This window comes from Paroedura picta, chromosome 2 (genome assembly GCF_049243985.1).
Source record: "Paroedura picta isolate Pp20150507F chromosome 2, Ppicta_v3.0, whole genome shotgun sequence".
Taxonomy (NCBI): Eukaryota; Metazoa; Chordata; class Lepidosauria; order Squamata; family Gekkonidae; genus Paroedura; species Paroedura picta.
Genome location: NC_135370.1, coordinates 55,851,767 through 55,869,509, shown reverse-complemented (window position 1 = coordinate 55,869,509; position 17,743 = coordinate 55,851,767). Strand labels below are relative to the sequence as shown.

General features: G+C 40.0%; 1 protein-coding gene across 1 annotated transcript in view; it reads left to right on the top strand.

Moving 5' to 3' along the window:
- Positions 1-7,870, top strand: part of SPOPL (speckle type BTB/POZ protein like) — a 37,821-nt gene extending 29,951 nt beyond the window's left edge. The window contains exons 8-11 of the mRNA XM_077320184.1: positions 357-479; positions 2,457-2,599; positions 2,709-2,762; positions 4,036-7,870. Of these exons, the coding sequence (XP_077176299.1) occupies positions 357-479; positions 2,457-2,599; positions 2,709-2,762; positions 4,036-4,180 (465 nt within the window). The 3' untranslated portion in view covers positions 4,181-7,870. The remainder of the gene's footprint in view (positions 1-356; positions 480-2,456; positions 2,600-2,708; positions 2,763-4,035) is intronic.
- The last annotated feature ends 9,873 nt before the right edge of the window (positions 7,871-17,743 follow it).

Genomic DNA, 17,743 nt, shown 5'->3' with positions numbered 1-17,743 from the left:
GTATTAAAATGTACAAAATTAAAAGTAACTTGTCTTATTCTAAATGTAATCTTTATGGTTCACCTTTCTCAAAAAGCCTGTTGGAAATGTGTGTGAGGCATTTATGGACTGAAACAATTGGGCTCTTGATTCAACAAATTCTTAACATATAAACTGGTTCTGAATGCATTCATGCATTGATCTCAGATTTGGAAAAAAAAACAGAAATAGCTGTGACGGGAGCCTAATAGTGCTCACTCTCCTTATACCAGAATACTGTTGAACCTAGAGACTTGAGTGTTATAAATTATGCAGTATAGGAAGACCATAATATTTTAATTCATAAACATGATGAGATGTTTTGTTTTATATAACAGAATCGTGTAGAAATAAATGATGTAGACCCTGAGGTTTTTAAAGAAATGATGAGATTCATTTATACAGGGAAAGCACCAAACCTTGACAAAATGGCTGACAACTTGTTGGCAGCAGCAGACAAGGTAAGTAATTGACTCTCACAGATCATTTTAATAACCTTTAAAAGTGCATATTTGTGTATATCGTATAACTATGAAAAGCGCAAGCAAAATCCACAAATAACAAACTGGATGATTAGTAGTAAAATGTTAGAAAGGGGAAGATCTAGAAATTGTATGGAAATTGCTTCTGCAATTAAGTAAATTGATGTTCTTGAAATGTTTGGGATGTCTTTATGGAGAGCTTGATGAATAGCCATCTTACTGTACTAAACTGTGGGTTGATTGGGCTATTTATGAAAGTTAATGTACAGAGAAACTATACAGAAAGAACTCTTCATGTGTAATGCTGATCACATTGGTTTGGCTTCAGTGATCTGTAGGCACAAGGATCACAGAGTTTCTTGATATTCCTGAATCCCAAAACTGGCATGGTGTTTAGATTCCGTAAATATTTGGGAATGCTGAAGTCTTTCTGCTCTATTATAGCCTATGGGGATAGTCTATGGTCCCTGTAGGCTACAATGGAGAATCAATCTGGGACTTGGGGGGTTGAGGTAAATTTTCAGCATAGCTGCTGGTGCCTCACATCAAACCGCCCTCCCATTTGAAAAAGATTGGACCACGGGGTCTAGTTCTATGGGCTCTCAAAGAAGGTGCTCCCATCCTTCATTGTTTCCAAAATGGCCAAATCTGAAGAATCCTGAATATATTTGGGATTTTGGGGGCACTGGATAGCCACATTTAAAGTATACTCAGTCCCCATAAAGCTGGGTAGTAAGACAATAATCAATGCTGATAATTAGATGTTGCTAAGCTGTTAATAGGTTTTAAATTGTTTTATTATTGTTTTAATTATCAGTTTTATTATTGTTTTAATTGTCATCAATATTGATAATTTGCATATGTAGACCACCCTGAGCCAGTCTTGGAAGGGTGGTCTAGAAATGTTATAGGTAATTATAATAATATAAAGGGACTGTGGGCCCTTTAAATGCCTTTGAAAGTTACTCACACGGTTGCAACTTGCAAAAGGCATTTAAAATGTATATACATGTCAGAAGGCATTTAAACTTTAAAAGGAATGTGGTCCCTTTATGTTTCAAATGCCTTTTGCAAGCTGCAGCAGCACAAGTGACCTTCAAAGGCATTTAAAGGGCTCATAGATGCCTTAAATGCCTTCTCCAAGCTGAGACTTCACCCTGAAGGCATTTAGGAGGACTGAAAAGCCTTTAAACACACTTTAACTGCGGCTATGTAGCTCTCAAAAAAATCCTGAATATTTTCAGGATTTTTAAGGTTCAGCTATTTTGGTTAGTCAAAAAATGCCAATAAAATAATTTTCAGGTATTTTTTTTTTTGCTTGGATTACCCAGATGTATGCCCCTAACTCCCAAGAATATATTTCCCTACATTTGTAAAGGATTATTACATCAAAGGGAAAATGGGGAAGATATGCAATCCTTATACATGTGGATTGTTTCCTCCAACTTCCTGTTTCAAGACTGTACCAAGCACAAGGATACTGAGATGCAGTTCAAGTGAACCCAAATTTGTGGCTTAAATTTGAGCTCTACAGCTTAACCATAACTGATTATGAATTAAGCTCATCATACTTCAGCATGTGCTATGAAAAGTGTAAATGGAGGCTCTTTAAGACACAGTTTCGGATGTTACTTCTTGGGATCCAATGAATCTGATCTGGCCTCTTGACAAACTCAAAATATTTCTGTTGCAAGAGTCTGGGGAGGATTGGGGAACAGGCATAAGCATTGTGGTTGCTGGTTTATGTTAGTGGATTACATTTGAGATTTGAAATGCATTGTTTCATTCTGAGTAGCTTCTTGTTTGTTCTTTAAGGGCCTAGTATTTCACAGTTCCCTACAGTTATGTAAGTCTTATAGATGTCAAAGTCAAAGTTTATTATTACAGTCATTCAGATCAAGTTATCTTATAGATGGGGAAATGGAACAATGAGCAAAATTTGTTTTCTTTTATTAGTATGCACTGGAACGGCTGAAGGTCATGTGTGAAGAAGCTCTGTGTAGTAACCTCTCAGTAGAAAATGTCGCAGACATTCTTATCCTTGCTGATTTGCACAGCGCTGAACAGTTGAAAGCACAAGCAATAGACTTCATTAACAGGCATGTACTTGCTTTTCTTTATTTTTTAAATCCCTTATTTGCTAGTAACCTTCTTAAAATGTTAGTAACATTGTTCAAATTATGTCCGGGGTAATTTCTTTTGCTACAGGTGCAGTGTTCTTAGACAACTTGGTTGTAAAGATGGGAGAAACTGGAACAGCAAGTAAGTACTATGGTCATTTCTGAGTCATCTATAAGTTACATTTGTCTTCACCCAAAGTTTGTAATAGAATAAACATATATACAACATACAATCATTTAGCAGCTATGTTTTCCTTTGCAGCCAAGTGTCCTCATTTGGTGATCCTCTGAAAGTTACTCCTTCAGATTGAGGTTTAGCAAACTTTTATCTATAGTTCAGATCTTGGTCCAGAGGAATACGCAAACAAGCTCATATTTCAGGTGGCAGCATTGTAGTTTTAGCTCATAATACCCTACGTATTCTTTTAGAATAATGAATTCATTCCTCATCACCTGATTTTACATCTTATCCAAGCTACAGTGTCCGCTAATTTCAGTAAAAATCTGAAGTCAGACTTTGGCTTCTGAGACTTTTAAGAATGATTTTTCTCAGATGTCTCTAGAAATTCAGAACATGAGATTCCTAGTAGGATTGTCATGGAGCTAAAGGAAAATCATAGGATCATTGTATTGGAACAGGATCAAGATTCTGGGCATACTTTCTATGGAACTTCAGGGGAAGGAGAAGACAGGAGTTAGTTATTGTTACTATCTAAACTAATCATATGTCTTCAAAAAGCATGATACATGTTACTTAAAGGGCTAAGGATTATTATGTTTCAGAATCTTCAAGATCCTGGGGATGGAGATGTCATGATTAGCTAAAATAAAGATAGCTGAAGGGTTTGTGTCACCATTGTGAAAGAAAATAGTTTTCTTTTGCAGAAGTGTTCATTAGGGATGGCCATGAACCAGTTCATGAGCCAAATCATGCCATGAATTTGGCCTGGGTTGGGCCATTTAAATCTAGCAGCTGAACAGGGCAGTGTCAGCCATTTCAGTGGTCCATTTCACTTCCTACTGCTTAAACCTATCAACTGACAGGTAGATGAACCAAACTATTAGCTTTAAACACCTGACATCCATTTTAGCAGTCCGTTTTGCTTACCCCACTTCTAAGTGGGGAGAAACAAACCAGCTCGTTTGTTTTGGGGCTTTTGGTTGGGTTTGGAACTGAACTGGATTTTTCTGGTTCATGCTCATCACTGGTGCTCACACTGAAGCACAAGCCATTTTAGCCCTACTGTGTACAAATAATCATTGATTTGTATTATTTATAATTTGATCCTATACATATTTACTGTGAAGAACATGTTGGGAGATTCAGTGGGGCTTAATTTCTAGAAAGTTGTGCAGCATCTCAACTTAAGTCTTTTAAGCATGAACCTGATTCCTGTAAATCTATTTATTTACAGCCAAGCAACAGACATAATGGAAACAGCAGGCTGGAAGTCAATGATTCACTCCCACCCCCACTTAGTAGCTGAGGCCTTTCGAGCACTAGCATCTGCACAGTGTCCGCAGTTCGGTATTCCACGCAAACGACTAAAACAGTCATGAAATCTTCCATGGACTTTAGAGAACTCCGTGTTCAGAGGAGTCTTCTCAAATCATCAGCCAGAATTTGTTGTCCCTATCCACAGAACATAACCTGAAAGCTTTTAAGAATGGATAATATATGGTTTAAAAATCAGCTTTAAATTAGACTGATAATTCTCCAGTTCACTGAAAGGCCTTAAATTCAACTACTCTAGTTCATGCATTTTTTTTTTTATTGTGCCTCGTCTTTTTGACTGGGCCATGTAGGATTGCACTAGCTCCATAATGCAGTAATGTTGATAACTGAAGACCATTCTTGAAAGGGATCTTCCTCTTCTCCATCCCCCCCCCTCCCCAGAGTATCATTTGGTCTTGTGGTAACTGGAAGCTTTTAACTAGAGTCTCATAAAAAAGCACTTGAATTGGGGGCAGCAAGCACTCCAGTCCAAGTACTGTATTTGGGTTGCCCCAGGAGGTGCTATCAGGCATGCTGTGGCAATACACTATTCTGAATATAATTTATTTTTCATTGGTTCAGGTGAGTGAGGGAAATATGCAATGTCTTGGCCCAGAAATGTATTTTACTAGAGTTTGTAAATGCTTACTGTGTGAGTGTGTCCATCATCTGTTAAAAGAAACACAGAGAAACCTTTTGGGCCTGTGCTTTCTTTTGAATCCATTGCTGTTTTACCGAACCAGAGTGAAAGTTAGCATTTTGATATGGAAAACAAGTAAATGACACATGCGAACCGAATATGTTGGAAGATCCAAGGATGCATAAGGATGACCAAATGTAAATTTCAGAAATGGGCCAAATTATGGATTCTCAGTATGCACTTTTAATGTGTAACTTTTGTATGTTGTGTGGTACATATATATTTTGGTTTTGATAAATATGGTACAGTAATTGTGGCCTAACTTTTGAAATACATTAAGATACCCATAGCCACATGGGATTTAGTTTTGTTACTGCAAACAAGGAAAGCATGATTTTGGAGATGTTGATTCAAAGTGACTATCTCAAGTGTTCACATTAGAATCCATTCTATTTATTCCCTTAGTGTGTGTATGCACAAGCCTGTTCACACTAGTGGAAATTTCACACACACTTAGCAGGAAGAATAGAAGTCTGAAATGTCAGTATTTGTAAGCACTGACTTGTTCTTTCTAGCATTTATTGTTGTACTAGCATTGTGGATGGTATTGAAATTCTGCATAATGTGAAAAAGGATCTAACAGCCTGTAAACTGCTTGTAATGGGCCAGTTTTGTATGATATGAACTTTAGCTTTAATGCCACCACTTCCAGTGTTTTTGCTAGCTCGTTTACAATTGGGAGGGATTTTTTTCCTGCAAAGATGCACGTTCTAAATGCTTCTTCAGTCATTACATTTGTAGCTCAGTCAAAGTTGCAGTAAACTTCATGAAAAGGAGATTTCTCGGAATGGTACAACTGAAGATTTTAGATAGCCCATTCAATTTGCTCAGTTAGTTTTATTGCCTTTCCCAAAGGGGTGCCCTTCCTATTTTCAGCAGTGAAACACTGAAAGCTCTGTGTGTTCTTGAATTATGTGTTCTGGTACATTTGGAGGCAGGTTAAAGGTTCCCCCCCCCCCAACCCCAACACTGTGCTAAAACTTAAAACACATTGTAACTTAGTTCATTATTTGTGGTGAGCTGGATCCAAAACTTTGAGCTGAATTTCTTCAGGCATAGTTCAAGGGCCATTTCGCGTGTGCTCCTGATGATTTTCAGTGCCAACACTTCATTCACTGAGGTATAGAGTGATACAAGGGCATCCTATCTGAAGATGCATTGTAGCTTTTGGCGTTTATTGGGAGTGTTCTCTATCTAAATTAAGGTCTTGTAAGTGTTCTTATACTGAGGATGCCTGTCCCTCCATAATGGAGAGACTCGTGCCGCTGTGGAACTAAATAATTGTAATGACCAATTCTGCATCTTGAAAATTGCAGCTAAAATACATAAAGTGACTTGAATATTTAAAATTATAATTGTCCATTTCAGCGTGATCAAATATTACCGGATACAGCAATCAGATGGAAAATATCAAGTGTTTTGAAAGGTTTTTAAAAGCTTAATAGTGACATTTTGTACCAAAAATATCAAACACTGTGCTGTAAGATTATCTACATTTCTCTAAATGTCTACTTTTTGAAATTAATAATTCATGCCATACATTACACAATCAGTCTTTACAGTTGATCTACTGTTTTGTTATATGTGTGTTGGCTGTGTATGAAAAAAGTATAACAAATATTGTATTAAGTGGGTGTACTAATCTGACTCCTTTTCATTAGTAAACCACATACAGTGTTCTTACTCTTCCACAAGAGCGGTCAAGAACAATTTTCTTAGTTACTGCAGCTTGTATTTACTCTATTTCCCTCAAAATACAATGTCAGTTCAAAGTAGTATGGGAGAAAGTCAGATTTTTGTTTTTGTTTTTTAAGTATTTTTAGGTTGAAAAAATCTTGACAAGGTAAGCATAGACCCCTTAACAGGAATGTTTAGCACAAGTATCCAAGTGCCAAGTTTGGCTTGCCAATTCCGTCCCTTCAACACCCATCAGCCATGTTTCCCTAGAGGAAGCCCCCTGCATGTGTTGTGTGCGTGTGGTGTGTGGGTTTTAAACAAAAACTGTTTTCCAAAAAATCAGATTTGGTGTGCAGCTCAAAAGTAGCACGAGGTTTCACTTAAATTACTTCTATAGCAAGAGGTTTCACTTAAATTACTTCCATGATGGTGTTTTCAAATGAAGGAAACTTTGGTCATGCATCCAGACTTTGACAGTCCATTTACCGCATGCTGAAGTATGAGTTCATAGTGCCTTTTCCCAAATATAAGAGAATAGGATGCAAAATTTTGAAAACTGTAGGAAAGCTAGAGAGCAGTTCTGTTACGTTTTTTCTCCGCCAAAAAAAAAAAATCATTGCAGGCATTCCTTGTGTTGAATAGGCTGAATGTTAAACTGCAGCTGCTAACACAGAAGTTTTTTGATGGCTTAGTTATTTAAATATGGAATGGCAATAAGGCATTTTGCCTCCAGGGAGAGTAACATAAGACATAGTCTGCATGCTCCTTGATTTTCTCCTCAAGGCCCCTTACAATGAGAGCATGCACTCAAGCTCAAGGCTAGGTTTTTGTGGTAGTAAACTTCCTGTAGAAAAGTTAGGTAACTGGAGATGTTTTGTTTAGATCATAGGGCATGAGTTGTTAAAATGATTGAAGTTTACCCCAAGATAAACTTTTATTGGGAAAGATGATTGGATTTTTGTAATACATCCTACAAACTGTTAGCTCGTTGGTTTATCCCACAACAAAAATGCATTGATTGGCTTGCTTTCTCCTTGCAGCAAATGGACTTCCATGAAACAAACCATTATTTTTTGTCCGTGTGTGCTGTGGTTTTAGTTAATCATACTCTGTAACCTAATTAATCCTGGATTTTTGATATGTCAAAATGAAGGTTTATTGATGAGTCCTGTTATGGAATCTAAATATTGGAAGAACTTAAACCTGGTCTTAGTTCAAAGTTACTCATATTACCTATCATGTTAAACACTTGCATCAAACCATCCAGCCTTTTATATCTGCCTGATGTTAACAGTGAAATACTTTTTGTACCTTGTTGCTGAAAATATTTTTGCATTTCAGGACATCAAGTTACAATAAAGTTGTTACTTATACAAAAGGGCTTTGTGCACTTTGTCTTTTGCTGAGCTTGCTGTGGTCAATTCTTAAATCCCTGCCTGTCTTCTAAGGAGTATAGTTTCCTCTCCCACATCCTCACAACACCTTCAGGTTATTCTGAAAGAGTCAAGTTCCATAGCAGAATGGGAACTTTAGTCTCCCAGGTTGAAGTATGACACGCAAACCACCGTACCACACCGTCTCTTAGGTACTACAGACCATATTTTACTTAGATCCAACACTTCAGCAGGCTCAACTGAAACACTTTGCAGCAAGTGTTTTGCTGTTTTAGGAATGGGAAAGTAACTGGAACAGGCTGTATCCTAACCATTGAAGCAATTTTCAGGTATCGTAAAGGTACAATGGATGTGGTTCTCACATTTTGTGAGATGGAGTTACTAAGGAGGCTTGTGTGGGTTGCTGTGGCTTTTAAAATGTGGCTGTGAGGCATACAGCAAGCACTCGTGATGGGAGAGAATTTAGAGATCAATACAGAATGGCCTGTGTGATGGTTCTGGTACAGTCCAGGAACTGACACTTCTTCATGGTGTAATCGTGTTGTCCACTCTGCTTAAGAACTTTATTAATATAAGCTGAGCCATTCCACAGGTATCCTTCCATGTTGCATTTTACTCACAAATCACCCCGTTGTCATAATTTGTAACATAAACTATGGTATACCTAGATCTCAAGTAAACATGTATAAATCCTTTCTTTGTTATGATTGGTCGCTATGTCAGCTGTTTGCAGAGGCAGGTCCATGACTCAAAACAATAATATGAGAAGCAGTTCATTCTCATTTTGAGGCTATGAAGCATCATCCAAGCCTCATCTAGAATGATGTAAGAATCCCAAGACTTACCTGGTAGTAAGGTACCATTTGCTAAGTGCATGTTTGCTATTACCTATATATAGGCAGGGGATCCACAAGAACATATGGGAGAATTTCATTTTAACCCTACTCCCACTTTTTCTTCTTTCAAAGCACCCATAGTCACCCCTTCTCTTGCTTCCTTCTCTCCTACCTTCATTTGCCCCTAGGAAAAATTGTCCAATAGCACAGTGGCAATTGTTGGGCCGAATAGCATGACAAAATTTGCAAGGCCTTGCAGGAGGTGACTTTCCCCTGTATCCTACTCCCCACACTCTTTCCTCTTACCTGCTTCTTGGCAAGTGCCTTGCAAAAATCTGCATTCCTCCTTAAGTGCATAAAAGGTAAGGTAAAGGTATCCCCTGTGCAAGCACCGGTCATGTCTGACCCTTGGGGTGACGCCCTCTAGCGTTTTCATGACAGATTCAATACGGGGTGTTTTGCCAGTGCCTTCCCCAGTCATTACCGTTTACCCCCCAGCAAGCTGGGTACTCATTTTACCGACCTCGGAAGGATGGAAGGCTGAGTCAACCTTGAGCCGGCTGCTGGGATCAAACTCCCAGCCTTGTGGGCAGAGCTTTCAAACAACATTTCTGCTGCCTTACCACTCTGCGCCACAAGAGGCCCTGTCCTTAAGTGCATAGTGCTTGACAAATGTGTCCTCAGGAGCTCATGTCACAGTCTTATAGATGTCCACAGTAGAAAGCTGCCAAGGACCCCTGAGCCCTCAAGAAGACTGGGCTTGCCAGAGACCTCATAACAGGACTTAATGGCTGCCACATCTAGCTATGGACTGTGAAGAGACTTCCCTGCCCTTCTTAGGAATTGTATCACAGACAAATCAACACTTGTCTACTTAGAAACTAGGGTACAACATGACCTCACTGAAGATTTTCAGGAAAGGTGGATCTACTCTAAGAATTGCTAACTCAAGCATTCATCACCGTGGTGTATAATGATGCAGGCATTCTCCATCATGGCATAACAAAGGAGCCCCATGTGAACGGATCCCAAACCAGATGTATTCTGGATCTACTAACTGAATGAGTGTCTCAAACCACATGACAAGAACAGTGCTATCAGAATGCAGTCTATATTCTCCACCTTGATCTTTCCCAGCACCTAACTCAAGGGGGAGAGGGAATGAAGAGAAAACATAGGATGCAGTTTAGCCAGGAAATCTGAAATGCTTTTCCAAAGGACATGAGATTGCAGCCTGCCAAGGAGCAGAAACTTGGACTTCCCTGGATTCATATGTAGTTAATAGGTCCACTTGAGGGAACTGCCACCTGTGGAACATCCAGACCAAGTAATTGGTCTGGATATACCACTTGTAGTTGGAGAAGTAGACTGCTTATCTGGTTAGCAGCAGAATTGAGAGAATCCACTATATGAATGACCTTTATAGAAATATGAGTGTTGATAGCCACTTCCCAGACAGTGACTGTTTCCATACACAGAGCCCTCAACACCATCCTTCCCTGCTTGCTCCAATAGAACATGGAGGTAGTGTTTTCTGTCTGGATTAAAGCCTTCTTGCTCTGAAGGATATCTACAAGGGCGATAAGGGTGAAATAAGATGTTCAGGTTCAAGAATGTTAATGTAGAGATGCAAATCTTTCAGGATTTGCTAACGTATATAATAAAAGAGATATGATTTTAATTTCCTGAGACAGATTTTGCAAGAGAAGGGAATAAGATATCACCGGGGGATGCCATTTGCAATAGAAGTGTATTTGTTAAAGGGGAAAATGATAGTGAAAAAAAGAACAGGCCAAAGTATTGATTGAAGAATTACAACACAAAATAATTCTAGAAGAACCAAAGGAGAATTACCAAATGCAGCTAATAGAAGATCCTATATACCACCCAAGATTTTAGAAGAAGGATCGGCTGGAGCAGCAACATCAAGGCAAAATGAATTATATCAAAAATAATATCTGTTAATATCAGAGGATTAAACTCCCCTACAAAATGTATGAATTTCTAAAATTAACTTTAAAAAAAACCAGAAAGCTGACATGTCTCCAAGTCTCCAGATATTTCTCAACCTGGAGCTGGCAAGCCTATCCTCAAGTGAAATTTAGAGTTATGTGTCCTTGTATGATGCCATCTTTTGGATTTCTGATCACAATTCATCTTGAGCCTCTAATCAAGAGAAACACATCCAATGAAGTTTTTAGAGAGCTTCCTTATATCCATTTTTAACCTTATTTGCTACAGTGACCCTTGACCAGAAAAAAATACCCTCTGTCGGATCTAGTTAATTTTAAAACAAATGTTTAGGACAACTTTTAAAATGTAGTCCTGTTGGAAGAGAAGGAGGGAGGGAGGGAGAGAGGGGAAGCAAGTGAGGAGAGATGAAAGACTTCCCAGTTGTTTGGATATTAATAGCAAACTCCTACTTTTGACAAGCTGACAGAATTAGAGAATTGAAACTTGATGAATCTTAATGCTTTCTGTCATGTAGCTCAATTTGCCCAAATTATTTCTCAAATTAGTTCTAGTCTTTTGTGAAGGAATGCCTAATGATAATTAATACATTCTTTTGATTTGCATATTTACGCTCTAGCGTTTTTTAAAACATGCAGGCTTCTTGTAAGGGCAAGCCAAATTTTTCTTTGGAGGTAAAAGAATATTTTAAATGCTTGGGGTTTTTTTTGATAGAGTTCATTATTGACAAGTCTGCTGGGTCTTAAACAAACTTTTCTCAACTAAACTAATTTTTGATCAACTGCTTGCTCAAAGTTGGTATCAGACCACCATCCACCTAAACCAAACAACGCAGTAAGGTATAAAATGGTTCATGCAACTCCATTACAGATTCTTACCAAAATAAGTATAATAATGGTCATGTGGGGCTATGGGAAGTGCTGTCAAGTCACAACAGACGTATGACAGCCCCAAAGGGTATTTGGGCAAGATATGGTCAAAGGTGGATTACTGTTCCTTTTATCCATGTTGAGGCCCTGGATTTTCCCTGGTGGTCTCCCATCCATGTACTAACCAGGACTTGACTCCTGCTTGACTTCTGAGATCTGACAAGATTAGGCCAACCTGGGCCATCCAGATCAGAGCATGCAGGGTAAAAAGCCAACGGATGCTTTACATCACATGAGGGAGTATGGCTCCATTGCTAGGTAGGACTTGTGGATTCTGAGTAGGACTACAAAGGAATGAGTGGACAGCAATCATGTCTTTAAGCAATCAACCTCCTCCAGGCTAAACATTCCCAAATCCCTCAGCCTTTCCTTAGGGTCTTGGTCGTCAGCCCCTATATCATCCTAATTGTTTCCCTCTGCACCCTCTCAATTTTGACCATGTCTTTTTGAAGTAAGGCCTCCAGATCTGCACAAAGTACTCCAGGTGCAGTCCGACAAATGTGGTACACTGTGGGACTATGCACTCTTGCAATTTTGATGGCATGCCTCTGTTGATAAAGGCCAAGACTGCATTTGCCTTTTTTGCCACTGCATCACGTACTCTGCTCATATTAGCTTGCCATCCACAAGTACCTCAAGATCATGTTTACACATACTGCTACTCAGAAGGATTCTCTCATCCAGTATGTATGCTTCTCATTTTTTGTATCCCAGTTGTAGAGCTCTGCACTTATACTTATTGAACTGGATCTCATCTGCCCACTTTTCCAGCATGTTCAGATCCCATTGAACTCTATTTCCATTCTCTATTCACTACTCCTCTCACCGTAATGTCATATGCAAAAGTCCTTCTAACCCCTCATCCAGACCCCTGATAAAAAGGTTGAAAAGTGATGGACCCCAAGCCCTGTGACACTCACTGCTCACCTCCCTCCAATCTGATGTAATACCATTGACAACTACTTTTTGGTTTGGGTTTTGGTTCCCTAACCAGTTCCCTATTCACCAACTATCCAGTCTGCCAGCTTGGTGTAGTGGTTAGGAGTGTGGATTTCTAATCTGGCTAGCCGGGTTTGATTCCACGCTCTCCCACATGCAACCAACTGGGTGACTTTTGGCTTGCCACAGAATTGATAAAGCTGTTTTGACCAAGCAGTAATATCAGGGCTCCCTCAGCTTGTGGGCTGTGACCTCCACAGTTCACCCCCTCATTAGAAAAATTTCACACATGTCATCTCAAAGTACACATGTCACTTCAAAGTCATCTCAAAGATGCATGCCACCTCAAAGTACTGATCTGCAGAGTATAAAGATCAGCTCTGCAGGGGGAAAGGGCTGCTGTGGAGGGGAGACTGTGAGGCATTGCACCATCTTGAGCTCCAGCTCCATACCTCCAGGAATGTTCCCATACCATGGGTCACTAACCTCCAGGAGAGGCCTGGAGTTGTCTTGGGATTAGAGTTCATGTGCAGACTATACAGATCAGCTCCCCTGGCATAAAGGGCAGCTGGAGAGGAGGGACTCTGTGGCCTTGCACTGCACTGAAGTCTAGGGATGCCACTCTCCACATAGGACCTAGGGATCCCCTGGAACCATAGCTCTTCTCCAGACCACAGAGTTGAGTTCCCCTAGAGAACCTGGCTGCACATGTGCACAGTGGTCCACCCCTGATTCAGCGTATGTGCCACCCTGGCGATTCAGCATACACCCTGTCCCCATCCAGGGAGCAGCATGCAAAAACTTCTCCGGGCTGCTCTGCACCCCACAGGTCTGGCAGAGGGCTATTTCTGGGCCAGCACCATAGCCTTGATCCCTGGCACACTGCAGGGAGGCTTCCTGGTCCAGCCAGATCCAGATGGGTGCCACCAAGACTAGCAGAGGCCTCAGTGGGCCCAGTGGTGTGGGGGTAATTGCTAATAACAATAAACTTTAAATACTTCATAAACTTGTCACAGTTTCTTCCCTCAGTTAAAATATTAAATTGATGATAGAACAGTTTGCTTGAAGAACTGAAAACCTTTCAGTCTCTATGTTCTTCAGTTCAATATCAAAGTAAATAAAAAACCGTTGTATGTTACAATCAAGCATGAAAATATTGATTAGCAAAGAACTTAAACAGGGTGTATCAATTACTGCTTCTGTGTCAGCCTTTCTCACCTTTTTTACCATTGATAAACTCCTGAAATATTCTTCAAGCTTTGATTTTCAGAAATCTCCAGAAAATAGGGAAAGGCTGATAAACTCCCATGCTGAGCAACCAAGAAGGACAGGGGTTTAATGGGCAAGTGCTTGGCCTCATTGACATTAACAACTAATCTACTTTGGTCTGGGAGAGCCATCTGAAGCCATCAAACACCATCTTTAAAGGCAGCTGAGGGGTCTCCAGTTCCCATTCTGTTTCAAGTGTGGCAGGAGGTCATGGTAGAGTGTTGAGACCTTATCTGCAAAATAGCACACAAATGCCTCTCAGCTGACTTCCAATTGACTGTTATTCTGGCAGCTTCCCTCAAGAGCGGTAAGAGACCAAATTATCCTAAACAATTGTACAGAGCATGAGCTTATGGATGTGATGGATGGTGTATAATACTCTCATTTAGCAAGTTTGGTGGAATTCTTCTAACTGAAGGTTATTTTAGTGACATAAGCAGGAGGAGTTGACAATGATTCTTTCATCTCCTGTTCTGTACAAATGGAATGCTCAACTTTCCTGTGGCAAATGTGAGATTGGAGTTCACCAGTCTGCTGACTACACTATTATGAAAAGAACAACAGATACTAGAGATAACCTCTGTTTTCTTGTACTAAACAACAACATCCAATTTCATCGTCACAGTTCCCATTTTTATCATTTGCAAGACAAAAAGGAAGTATGAGGCTGGTGAACGGGAATAGGCAAGCAATAACTTCCATCTGCTTGGACTAACCTCTGCTTGAGGATTCTGTGCCAACAATAGGACTGCAGCCAGCTTCATAGGGACGGGTTTTACCATTACCTTACAAAAGGAGCGTTTACAAAATGTAAAGTGAGCAATTTTTGTTCATTCTACTGTAGTTCATACTTCTAGAAAGAGCAATAATCACATTTTATTTGTGAAGTGTATTGCAGAGAATGCAAGTGGAACACTCCACTGAACACATGTGAACTGAAAATAGAGCATGGAATCACTTTTTTTTACAGTAACCTTAATTTTTTCCCCAAAGATCCCCCTCAAGTATTTTTGCATTTGAGTTTTGCTATAAGTGTAATATTACACACAAACACACACAGAGAGAGAGAAAGAGAGAGAGAGAGAGAGAGAGAGAGAGCGAGCGAGCAGTACAAGAGAGAGAGAGAGAGAGCAGACTAGAAATTAAGAAGGAATAGTTCTAGGGTAAAAGAAAGTTCAGTTTTTGCTTAATGAATGAAATACTTTTGTACCTATGCAGAGAAGGCTGATTGTACTGAACTTGCACAGAAATCAATGGGACACATTGATACTGACTAACTCTGAATCATAGCAGTGGAAGGGGCCATATGGGGCATCTAGTCCAATCCCCTGCTGAATGCAGGATCAGCCTGACAAGAGTTTGCCCAGCCGCTGCTTAGGACTGCCAGTGAGGGGGGAGCTCACCACCTCTCTAAATAATTGAACTATTCTTATTGTAAAAAAGTAGCTGAATACTTTTACTGTTAAAAAAAATCCTCATGATCTCCAAGCCCTGATATTTTTCATCACTGTCTTCTGCAGTCACTCTAGTCTCTTCAGAACTCCAACAATACTCCAAGTGTAGCCTGGCCAATGTGATGTACAGTGGGACTACAACATCTTGTAGTTTTGATATCTGTCTTCTCTTGATATACCCCAAGACTGCATTAGCCCTTTTTGCCACTGCATCTCACTGATTACACATATTTAGCTTACAGTTCACCCATATCCAAAAATATTTTATTCATGCTTTTCATTTTTGGTTTAAAAATCTATAAAACCAATTAAACTGCTGTAAATGAGAATTAATTCAGTCAGTCAGTAACCTTTTATTGGCATAAAATATGTATAAGACATATAAAAATAGGGTTTAAAATTTCAACAAAATAATAAAATAGGCCATGGGATTACATAACCAAACAGATCTTAAAATGATTAAATAAACTATAAAAGATAAAATACAAGGTAGGCAGCATATTATAAAAGCATCTTAGGTAAAACTCTGGCAACTAAAATGGTTACCTCTGGGACTTAGTTAGAGAGCAGAAATTGCAAGGTCATAGATTTACTTACAGAAGGCTTGTTTCCCAGCAAAGCAACAAAGCTGTCATCCCGACACTGCTCATATAAGGGGCAATCTAACAAAATGTGTGAGACAGAGTCCGGGCAGCCAGAACCACACGGACAGAGTCTCGCATGGTATAGGATACGGTGGAATCTTCCCTCTAAGCCCTTTGAGGGGAAAGCATTCATTCGTGCCAGGAGAAAAGCTCTTCTCAGGGGTGGGACATCAAGAAGATGCAAATATGTAGACATAATATTTCTCTGCATAGTGATGCCAAAGAATGCTGGTGAGCAGACTCGAGGCTGGGTAGGTATGAGTTCCTGCTGCTCATGGTCTAGTATTCTCTGTTTAATAATCCAGAAGATACATTTTTCTTCCAGAGGTAGTAGGGAGTTCAGATCGATGCCAATGGAGACTAATTTTTGTTCAATATCCTGGAACCATCGAAATTTAAGAGGGTCACAAGTTAAAAGGCTGCCAGTTTCTACTCTAAAATAGAGTCTGGCACAAAATTTAAAAGTAGCTATCCAGGCCCTTGTCTCTACCCTAATTTGGCCAAATTCTGCACAAATGGCATGATCAGAATTAATTCATTTTGTAGCTATGCTTCCAGAAGGGAAGCAATGGTGAATGGAAGAGCAGATGTGGTTGTTGTTGAGAACCATAGCACCATCCAGACCCAACTTAAATATTGGGTAGTATTCAGATTTTGTTTTTTTGTTGTTGTTTTTTTGCTGGTGGAAGAAAGGCCACTGTCGCCAGTGAAGGAGAGGGTTGATCCCTTTCCCTCTGCAAATCCCTACAACATGCCTACTGTCACTCCTGATTTCAAGGGAGTTGCAGTTGGGGCTGCATCTGGGGTGGGGGCATTTGTAAATTTTTTGTCAAGTCACAGCTGACTTATGGTGCCCACATAGGGTTTTCAAGACAAGAAATGTTGAGAAGCAGTTTGCCCTGCATAACAATCCTGGTGGTCTCCCATCAAAATACTGACTAGGGCCAACCCTGCTTAGCTTCTGAGATCTGATGAGCTCAGGCTATCCTGGGGCTATTATGCATGTACTGGGTTTCTTTGTAGTCAGTTTGCCAACCCTTTTTAATCGTCCTTTTAAAAACATTTTTAAAACATTCCCATTTATGCATGTGCTCTGATACTGTGTTATTGTTGTTTTTTGGTGGGGGAGTTGGCACTAATTATGCATTTGAAACTTCCTCCATTGTGGGGACAGACTGGCTTTTGAATGCCAAAATTAACACAATTCCACCCTCCTTGTAGAGAGTGGGCAAAATAGACCAGAGCAGTCCACAGTTCCCCCATGCAAACTTAAAGCCCCCACCATACCATCTCTTCTCACACAAAGGTGTTTTTAATCACTGGCAAACCCAAAATGGGAACGTCCCCCCTGCTTCGCCAGCCTGTTAAACTGTCGAACAATGCCCCTCCTGCCCCCATAGTCACTGATCAGAGGTAGAGCTTTGTAGTCTCAGGAGCATTTGAGGAAAGCTGTAGCAGGAAATGGCCAATAGAAGTAATCCCCCTCATTTACATGGCAATTAGTTTGGTTGCTAGGGAGATGTGATCGCTGCCACTGAGGAGGCAATCAGCAGCAGGTGCCCCAAGCTCTCATTGGTGGACAAAAGAATGCAAGCAGAAAAGGGGCTGTCACAGGGGCTCAGGGGAAAACACACTAATGTTTATGCATGAATAAAGAGCTGTTCTCAGCACCATCAAACAAAAAAAGTCATTGCAAAGCAAGTTTTAAATGCTACACTGAAAAAAAGCACTTGACACTATGAGGAGGGGGTGCCATGCAAAATCAGAAATATGATGCTTGGTTTCACAGAGCAAAAATGCTGGCATGTGCAGAAA